The sequence below is a fragment of the Papilio machaon genome, chromosome 7 (genome assembly GCF_912999745.1).
Source record: "Papilio machaon chromosome 7, ilPapMach1.1, whole genome shotgun sequence".
In the NCBI taxonomy this organism is placed as follows: Eukaryota; Metazoa; Arthropoda; class Insecta; order Lepidoptera; family Papilionidae; genus Papilio; species Papilio machaon.
In genome coordinates, this window is record NC_059992.1 from 6,467,146 (window position 1) to 6,477,075 (window position 9,930).

At 33.4% G+C, this 9,930-nt stretch overlaps 1 protein-coding gene across 1 annotated transcript; it reads right to left on the reverse strand.

Annotated features, from left to right (window-relative positions):
* Positions 1-754: 754 nt before the first annotated feature.
* Positions 755-7,273, reverse strand: LOC106714936. The gene is made up of 2 exons (XM_014508061.2): positions 7,163-7,273; positions 755-1,925 (listed from the first exon to the last, which is right to left on the reverse strand). The coding sequence occupies exon 2, from the start codon at positions 1,910-1,912 to the stop codon at positions 797-799; it is 1,116 nt and encodes a 371-aa protein (XP_014363547.2). The 5' UTR covers positions 1,913-1,925; positions 7,163-7,273; the 3' UTR covers positions 755-796.
* Positions 7,274-9,930: the final 2,657 nt, after the last annotated feature.

The following is a 9,930-nucleotide window of genomic DNA, read 5'->3' on the forward strand; positions in this document are numbered from 1 at the left end:
GACAAATATTTAATATAACTGAGAAAATATATTTACACACATAGATTATGACTTGAAAACTCTAAGCTCAAAGAAGTAACAACTACAAAGGACTAGAGCTATACACGTAATACATAATAGTGATTAAGTATATATAACTACCAAATAGATAATAAATAAACATTATATTGCACATAAAATTTTACCCTACTTCATCACTAATTATATGTTTTATAGTTAAAAAAAATATTTACAATCTTTATATTAAATTTGAGTAATAAGTTTACAATAAATTAATTCACATGCAAAATATAATTTATAAGCTTATTGCTTGAGACACGTATTGATTTATTTACATCTTTATTAAAATAGTCTGTTATCTATGACTATAAATTGTTTTCTATAAACAAAATATAAATAACTAATATAATACATTTATTTTATAAGAAATGGCTTTAGATAAGCCACGAATTTAGCAAAAATTAAATATGTTGCCCGCGACTCCGTGCTCCCGGAATTAAAAAAAACTTATTAAGCCATTGTGTTTTTCCAAGACTATTTACTACATTTTTGCCAAATATCATCAAGATCCCTTGAGCCGTTCCGCAGATACTCCTACGCACTTCCATCTAAATTTATTTAAATTTATTATTACTAAGATTATTTCGATCAATTGTCTTTTAAGAGATTTTTTAAAATTTATTGCTTAGATCTAAATGCTTAAAAATAAACACTTAAAAAATTATGACTAGACTTTTACAAAGCATTTCGGTTTGATTGTTCTTAGTCTATAACATGTTTCATTTAATGACGTCATTTATTCTAATTCGTCATAGCTCTCGTTTAACGTTTGCTGCATGTCATCGCTATCGAAATTAGAAGTTGTGTCTTTACTAGTTGTTTCGTTCTGCGCAAGCAGTCTATCGCATTCGTTCAGTCGACCGTGCAGAATATTGTAAATACGAGACATCGAAGCCACTTTTTCTTTGCAAGTAGGATCTGTTTCAATTGCAAAAAGCCTCGAATCCAACAATTTAATAGCAGCAACTACGTAATTTCTTAAAGTTTTCGTCTTGTGCTCACTTCTTATCCGATCTAGGAACGCACATACTTGTCTCTCTCCACATAAGAGAACGTCAACATCGTAAGCCAATGGCGAGTGTTGGCGATGAAGGAATGAGATCAATCGTTTAGCGTATCGTCGGTACGTACGATAAGTTTTACGCTTCCTTTGTCCTAATTTTCTGCCCATCGTCATACATTTCTTCATATCATCGATCACAGCTTTGTAGCCAGCATCAATTTTGGAATCGAATATGTCCCGCAATCTGGTTTCGACTGGTTGAAGATCGTAAGGCGCTGGTGAGGGAGGTAGAGACGGAGACGAAGGTGGAGGAGATGGTGGCAACGAACTCGTTCTAGCATTTTCTTCTTCACTCGATTCGCTTGATGCTCTGCTGGTAGTTGGACTACTCTCTGGGGGTGGGTATGGCCGCGGTCGGGTTCTGGGTCTCTGGACTCTAGCCGGTCGTGGAGCGGTCCTAGCATTGTACGCTGTTAGAACGTTAGCGTCCTGTTCGGTGAGCGGTCGACTTCGCTGCGAAGCCGCAAGAGGAATTATTCTAATCTTAACAAGTGCATAGCTTTGGTGAATTTTTGCTTTGATCCGAGGATCGTCGTAATCTGCGCCCCATAGGTCACGTATGGCAGATTCTTTGAGGTATCGAACTTGACAGAGTTCACCGTTGAAAAATCTTTTCCTCTGTTGTTCGTTAAGGGTGTCTCTCTCAGCTCCGGTGAGGCCGTGGATTTTGGTGAGATGGTCGGGCAGCTTGCCGTATGTGAACCTTGCGCAATCTTCAATCGGGCAAGGTATGTTGGCATGATTTTGCTTTTTGGTACGCGTTGTTGTCGATGTAGGCTGTGCGGTCATCGTGTTTTGGAACCTAAAAGAGACAAAAAAAACTTTATTTAATGTTATGCATACATATTCAATTTCCTTCATCAGGAAATGTAAAACAGGGAAGGACTAATTTTAGTCCACGTTCCCTTCCCACCCTTTTCTTATAAGGAAAGGATGTTAAGGGAAAGTGATTTTGACGGAGGAAGGGGCACATAGGAAGAGGATATATCCTCGTTCTGTGCGTTCTCTCCTGTGACGGTTAAAGGTAGGCAACGCATCTGCAATTGCGGATGTTTACGGGCAGCGGTCGCTTCGCTATTTAGGCGTATTTGGGTGACCGCTTGCTCGTTTGCCATCTTATAATATAAAAAAATGTAAAACGGAATTTTCGTTATTACGAAAAATTTAATTCCATCATCATCTTCCTATCCAATAACCACCTTGTCATTTTAATATCTACATATCTCATCAATTTTTACTTAGTTTAAAACTATTTATTGCATTTACCATCAGACACTACGAAAAACATTTCATACATCATTCATTCTTTATTTTTATTATTAACTAGATTTTACCCGCGACTCCGTCCGCGCGGAATAAAAAATAGAAAACGGGGTAAAAATTATCCTATGTCCGTTTCCTGGTTCTAAGCTACCTGCCCACCAATTTTCAGGCAAATCAATTCAGCCGTTCTTGAGTTATAAATAGTGTAACTAACACGACTTTCTTTTATATATATAGACTACTAGCTGCCGCCCGTTTATTATTAATGTACAGAATAGACACTGTTAAATCATACAGAACCTGAATGCCGACGGCATTTACTAAATTACTATTCTTTAGAAATAGATTTCATGTGTTCTATGCCGTCGCTATTAAGCAGATTATGATGATAAGAGAACGTTTAAGTAAAGAACTGTATTCGTTCTTTAAATATTTTTCGAATATTAACAAAATGCGCTATAAATTGAAAAGTACAAATCATTAAAACAATAGAAATGAGAATTGAGGCGTCCAGTTAATTTATTTAGACGATGTTTATCAATACGGAGGGTGGCTGTCCGAGTATAATAATTGTGTTGACGGAGGCCGCGGGCTGTTTGTCCAGTTCCCGGTGCTCGGCCTCTTGTACTGCGTTTAATTTATTGAAAACAATGAACCTCCTTTACGCAGGAGACAACTGTCCTAAAACATCCTTGTTTTAGGCAAATAACCGTTTTCTTAATTCTATTTTGGCTTAAGTATTCGTATATAGGCGTAGATGTATTACTTAGTTTTTCATTAATATTTAGAAGCAGGAAAACATGTTTTTTTATCGTGTGAGGTGGCAAACGAACATGCGGTCAACTTTATTTGCCAAAATATCGAAGTGACTGCCCATCTTTAATGGACAGAGGAGAGAACATATAGAAAGAGAACACCCCCTTACCGCGTGTACCTTCTTCTATCAAATTAACGTACCCTTCCCATCCTAAAGGACTCAAATTAGGCCTCCAATACGCACACTCATCATACGAAACGCGTAATCACGTTTTCTCTGTGGTCGTGGTATTTCACCGGTCGAGCCGACCCATTCGTGCAATAGGTGTTTTCGTTGCTTTATCACTGTTGAAATGCAGTTCAAAATGAAGATATATGAATAGTCAAAAGCACTAGTTATGAATAATTTAGAAAATTTTGGTATCATGGATTCAATAAATTTTAAGCTTCCCTTGTTACGTGTTTCTTGTCTTTCCGCATGTTTTTGAATAGTGATGAAGATTTTACTATTAAGTTAATACTGATGGAATTAATGAATTCGTAAAATATATTTCTTGTTACAAATTTAACAACCAAATTGTAGCGTGCTTAATTATTATTAAAGGCTTCGCTTTCAAACTTTTTTACACTAAATATTTATATCTTGATTTTAAGCTTCAAAAATTATTTTAATATTGAATTGTATATTGGTTCTCAGTACATAATGTTAACTCTGTTAATTATTAGGAGCATTACAATAAAGCTTCAAATGTAACTGCGCGGCCAAGGCGGTGGTCTGATTGAGCCAATATTTATTTTGGAAATTAGCTTGTATTGCCAGACGTCTTCGGCCGGGGCCCACTCACCGTATTATAAATAATCTAAATTAAACGATCCTCAAGGGAGCGCCGGCTACGTCCTATCTTGCTATTGTTTAATATTCTTCAATTAATAATTTTGATTAGTCTCCGCTACAGACCGCGGTTGGAAAGTAAAACAAGCATTTGACGACTACTTTAATTTTTATTGTCGTCTGTAAATATTTTCACAATGTTTCATTGTTAAATTTTATTTTTAAAAGAACCCGTATTTCATTATAAAATAAAGTATATTCTTACTTAAGTAACTAAACGGTCAAACGAATCTTCCTTACTTACAACGGGTTTCGGAGACCATAATATCCTTTTAAAACTTTACAGTTATCTCTGTTTTGTTAAACATAATGACAGTGATGACGATATGTTTTATACAGAGATTTTGGTCTCAGAAACGAACGGTTAGTTATTAAAGCAGAATTAGTTGTTCGTCGACATCGTCTTTTCCCCATACTTTCCTAACACTATCAATCAGTTACCCCAATGCTGGTGTATTACTTTAAATCGTAAACGTGGTCAAATTTATGTCTAGGGTTACTTTCACTCGTTTTTCTCTGCAAGCATAATTTAAGGTTCGGCTAATGCTTGATACTTACTGAGCATGCATGCATACTCTTATACAAATATTTGCTCATAAATGTTTCAGCTTTAAATCTACTCCAATATCTATAACTAACGCTGAAACAATAATTTATAATAATACATTGTCTACGATTGAAATCGTTCTTGTCCTTGTTACAGAGTTGATATGACAGAATTGTCAGGGAAATATTAGAGAAAGTTTCACACAAAGATCTCCCCTTTTGTGACTCGAAGTGGCGCGACTTGAATAAATAACTAATTTGCATATTTAATAACAGGTATCGCGAGCAGATTCAATTGTTGAGGCTGTGAATTATTAATCCGTGCGCCGGTTAGCTTATTACCCTCAGGCTAATATAATCAAATATTCTGATCCGATGTTCTTTAATTAGCTCGATACTACAATTACTATTTTAATTTCTTTTGAATTTGAAAATTATTTTACATGAAATTATTAAATATTCAAATACTCAAATCCATGAACGGTTTTTTTGCATGACCTATCTAATATATAAAATTCTCGTGTCGCGGTGTTTGTGGTTAAACTCCTCCGAAACGGCTTGACCGAGTCTCATGAAATTTTGTGAGCATATTCAGAAGGTCTGAGAATCGGCCAACATCTATTTTTCATACCCCTATTAAGTTTTTTTAAGAGCGGACGGAGTCGCGGGCGATAGCTAGTATGAAATATATATTGTATGACTGATTTCGATAATCAAAAAAAAAAAAAAACAATCATGAAATTATAATTGAGCAACTTAGCATATACAGCAAATGTCCAAGACACGATGATTGAATGACGATCTATAGGAAGTTATGATTTCAGATGAGCCGACGATCTGGTCAAAGTTGCGGGGATCTAATGGATGAAGACGACACAAACCATCGTTGCGGCTATTCATGCTAATCATTACTGTCAGTTTCTACCCCCACCGAAACACTTCTTTAATTTGAAAAATAATACTAAGACATTATATTTTTTTTACTTGTGTTTTTGCAGTGAAAACTTACTGTTAAATCCGGCAATGGGCACTTTATAATTGATGTTGAATTAAGGAATTTTTAAAGATATTATGAATAAAATGCAAGTAAGTTGTTCTATATCTGTTTAAGAAAACCCACTAAGATTTACGAGGAAGATTCATGATTGCATTGAGGTGTTGCAGGGGTGGTTTGGGGCGCAACACCCCTCGCCCGTATGACGCGGGGTCGCATCCGTAAACAGTAAACAAAGGGGAGGTACACGTAAACAAGTGGAAAATATATTGTTATTTGCGATGTAAGGAGCAAGACAATTAGAAAACGTATCGATTTGATGATTAGGAATACTGAAGAAAATTTTGTATACGAAAATGTTTAAGCTTTAAGAAAATCAGTATCTCTTTTAATTCATTAATTAAGATACAAAATAAAATTGACTTTTTCTGATGAATGATAATAAATGATTTAATAATTGTATTAAAAAACAATTGTTTTATGTCATTGTTGTACAAAAAACAATGATTGTAGATCATTTTTTTATACAGTTGTAGCAAATTAAATATACCCCTACCATACTATGGAACTGTTTTTTCAGTGTAAAATTTTTAGTTTGGATGGATAGTATTTTTTACACTGTTATTACTTTTGTAATCAGTGAAAAATATTGTGATATATTTATTAATATTTTATATTGTGTACAACGTAAACAACGGCGACAAATGTCATACCAATTTTAACACATTACATTGATACGTAATGAAAACACATATCGTGAATATTCGTGATAGACCCTCCGTTAATTTTTCTTCAATAGTACATTCCATGACACTTTTTACGTAGGATTTATTACGAGTTTCGACTCTTATATCACTTGTTATCTTGTGTTTGGTTTTAAATCAGAGGGATGTCTATTTGTTTTTGTATAGGAATTTCAGCTGTGGAATTATGTATCGGTGATATGTTTGTCGCACGAAAATGTACCAATGAGTGAATACCCTTAAAAATATATGTTACTAGTTTAACATATACTTGAAAAGTAATTTTCGATAGTGCTAAGAGAAGCGGCAATGGGGAGCTTCAAAGCAGTTATCTCGATTTAAGATTCTACTTAAATTATGTTTCAAGGTAGGAAATTCTGTTAACTTTCTGAAAAGGTTTGGAGCAACTCGTAACAACTGTTAATAATTACTAAGTATGAATTTTATTCAATTATCTATTAACTTTAAAAAAAACTAATTTACTTTGATTTTAGTGTTTTAAAATTAATAAGGATAAATTTCAAGATAATGTATTAATTATAATATTTATAACTTCGTTACAATATAGTTAGATTTTATTCCTTTATTTAACTAATTTAGAAAAAGTATATTTTAAAAATTGAAACTTTATTTAGATATTTATTGTTAAAACGGTATCTTAACTATAGGCCTAATCAATGCGACGGTTGTGAAAATATTAATTGATAATTATTAAAGAAAAAAAAAATGAACTAATGTGACATAAACAACAAAAGACTTTTGCGAAGAAATTATTATTAATATTTAATTTAATAATGCATGTGTAAGAATATGGTTGCCAATAAAATTAAAAAAAAATAACTTACCGCGATCGGTCCGGCAAGTTTGGCGAACGCGCAAAGTTGTTTACGAGTGCAAACACGTTGTTGTTGTTTATGTTTTCCCAGTACCGATGGTAACGAGAGGTGTTCACTCAACAGCGGTCGCCGCTAGACTGATGTTACGTAACTGTATCCTGCTGGAATTTCTTCCTCATCCCTCCGTATTGCATTTTTTTCCATGCCCAGTTTTCATTGATCTACCCTACCCCGCGAGACTGGATAAAACAATGGTCGTGTAGGGGTAGATCAGCTGATATAAAGAGCTCTCACTTAGCCGGTTCAGCGGTTTGCTTGTAGAAAATGGTCGTAAGCTCTCGGAAAATGTCGTAAGTGATCGTGGGGGAAACTCCGCCCATATAATCGTCTGCGTCAGTACTTCAGAATAGGGTGCAATGGTCTAGACTTTTTGATTTCTTTTATGTCTAGGATTTGTTAAATAATAGTAATTAACTATTGTAAATTACTATTTACCTCTTACTTAATTGAATAAAGCTCCAATCGTTGTCCTTTGATATTTATGATTATTTTATATTTTTGATTATATTTCAATACAACTGTATGTGTATTAAAAAAAAATAATTAGTAAATAGAATATTAACCTTATTCAGTTAATTTATATACAGCCAACTGTATATATTTGAAGGTATAAAAAACTTTATTAATAACATTCCATTTGATTTATAACCATACGCATACAATATTCGCGGAGACATCCCTAAAAGACTTAAGTTATATATCGTATAATTTTAATATCCACATTATTAAGACACGCCTATTTAATAGGCGTGGTCAATCTTAGACACGCCCACACACCTCCTTCCTGCCTTAAGGAATGGTCTCTGACGTCCTCTTCTGTGAGATCCTTTATAACACCGCTGATTTTAAGCCAGCATCTGCATTGTTGAAAAATTAAACGAATACTTCGTCACTCGTACATGTTCGTGTTATACCGGGACATTGTTATTCGAATATCGATCGAAGCAACTTTCTAGACGATTGATTAATGCCTAGCCGATATGAAATATTTAATTTGCTTAGAACTGCTCATTGCTTGAGCGTAGAGTTTGTTTTATTTAATGTGGAACATGGCGCGTCGCTTGTAACTAGTTACATACTTATTAATATTTCTAGGCATGTAACAGTGGAAGTGTTTTGTATTATACAAAGAATATTGCATAAAAAATCCAACTTATAGACAAACAGGCAGTGTGAACAGAACAGTGTTTTTATAATTGAGAGCCGACGGTTAGCAATGTAACATCAAAGTCAAGCGATTTAGAAAACGAAGACATGTTTTGTCAATACCACAAATCAAGACGGAAGATCAGCCAAGCATGTTGTCTGTTGTGTTAACTATTCGAAAATATTAACTTGCAAGTAAGAGAAGTGTATGTAGAGCTAGATTGAAAAAAAAAACATAATATGAATTACTAAATGTTAGAGAATTTTTGTTAAGTGTTGCGAATTTATGTTGTTTTTTATACCTTACATTAAACATAAATTAATTGTAAAGTATATTTTTTAAACTATAAGACTTTATCATTACAGTTGTTATCGTTTAATGTGCAATTATTGTCAAAACGATTTAAAAGCATAACAAGACCCATAAAGCTGTGTATTTGTGGGTAAGGTATATTTTCTAAAAATATATTGTTGGAGTGTATTTCCTTGAATTTTGTCATTTAATGAATAAGTGACCGACGGATTTCGAAGCCTAGAAATAATCAATTTTACTTTTAGGTTTTAAAAGAACTTGGGAGTATTCCATTTCATAAAGCATTGGGCACAAAAATGATACATTTATACTTAAGGTAAATTTGTTTGTAAAAAAATAAAGGTCTCAGAAAAATATTTTGGATTTAAACTTGTTTTGGTCGGAGTGTGGGAGTTAGGTGACTGCGTTATCATTAATCAGCCAATAATATGCAGCGCCCCGTTAAAAACTCGCGAACCGAAAACGAAAATTTGGCGGCTAGAGAAATAATATGGATACGATGTTATTTCAAATGTAATCTGCATTTAAATGGTTAAAAGTGTAAATATTAAATTAAATTATTAGTATTCTCCAATTTTTGTCTAAATCCAACTTTTTGTCTAAATCTATTCCACAATTCGACAAAAATTTGAAAGTAAGTTTTACTCTAAACAAAAAAAAAATACTATTCTTAATGTAAATATTATTTTTAGACTATTGTTAAAATCTCGCAACTGCAATATCTCATTAGAAGTATGTGTTCAGTAAATTGAAAAAAGACAACTACCGTTTTTCAGTTCTTATTATACCAGTTTGTTTTATAAAAGAATGAAAGTTACTAACCGATTTACGATAAAAACTTATTTTGGTAGTTTTTTATTTTTACCAGCCATGTCCATACTATGATATTAACCAATTTTTTGACATAATGATGATAAAAATATGATGTTGAGCTCCCCTCCGGATATCCGATGGATATTGTGTTATCCGGCGTCACAATGAGAGCCTCGTGATAAATTTGTACCGAGAAATACTCCTTGATTGATAACACTTAGCGCTCCTGCTCTAGAACACTAAGTATTTTTCTTGACATGCAAATCTTGATGAAATATATATATTTTTTAATTTTAGTTTTAAATTCTACTTATTATTGCAATGCAAAACAAAACAGGACTAAAGCGCTATGTCTAAACTTATATTTTAAAGAGGATTAACTTGATAGTTTGTTTGTTTGCAACGAATAGCCTCTGAAAGTACTGAACTGATTTGAAAAATTCTT

Excerpts from the sequence above, each read along its gene's own strand:
- LOC106714936 (XM_014508061.2), bottom strand. The coding sequence starts at position 1,912 with ATGACCGCACAGCCTACATCGACAACAACGCGTACCAAAAAGCAAAAT.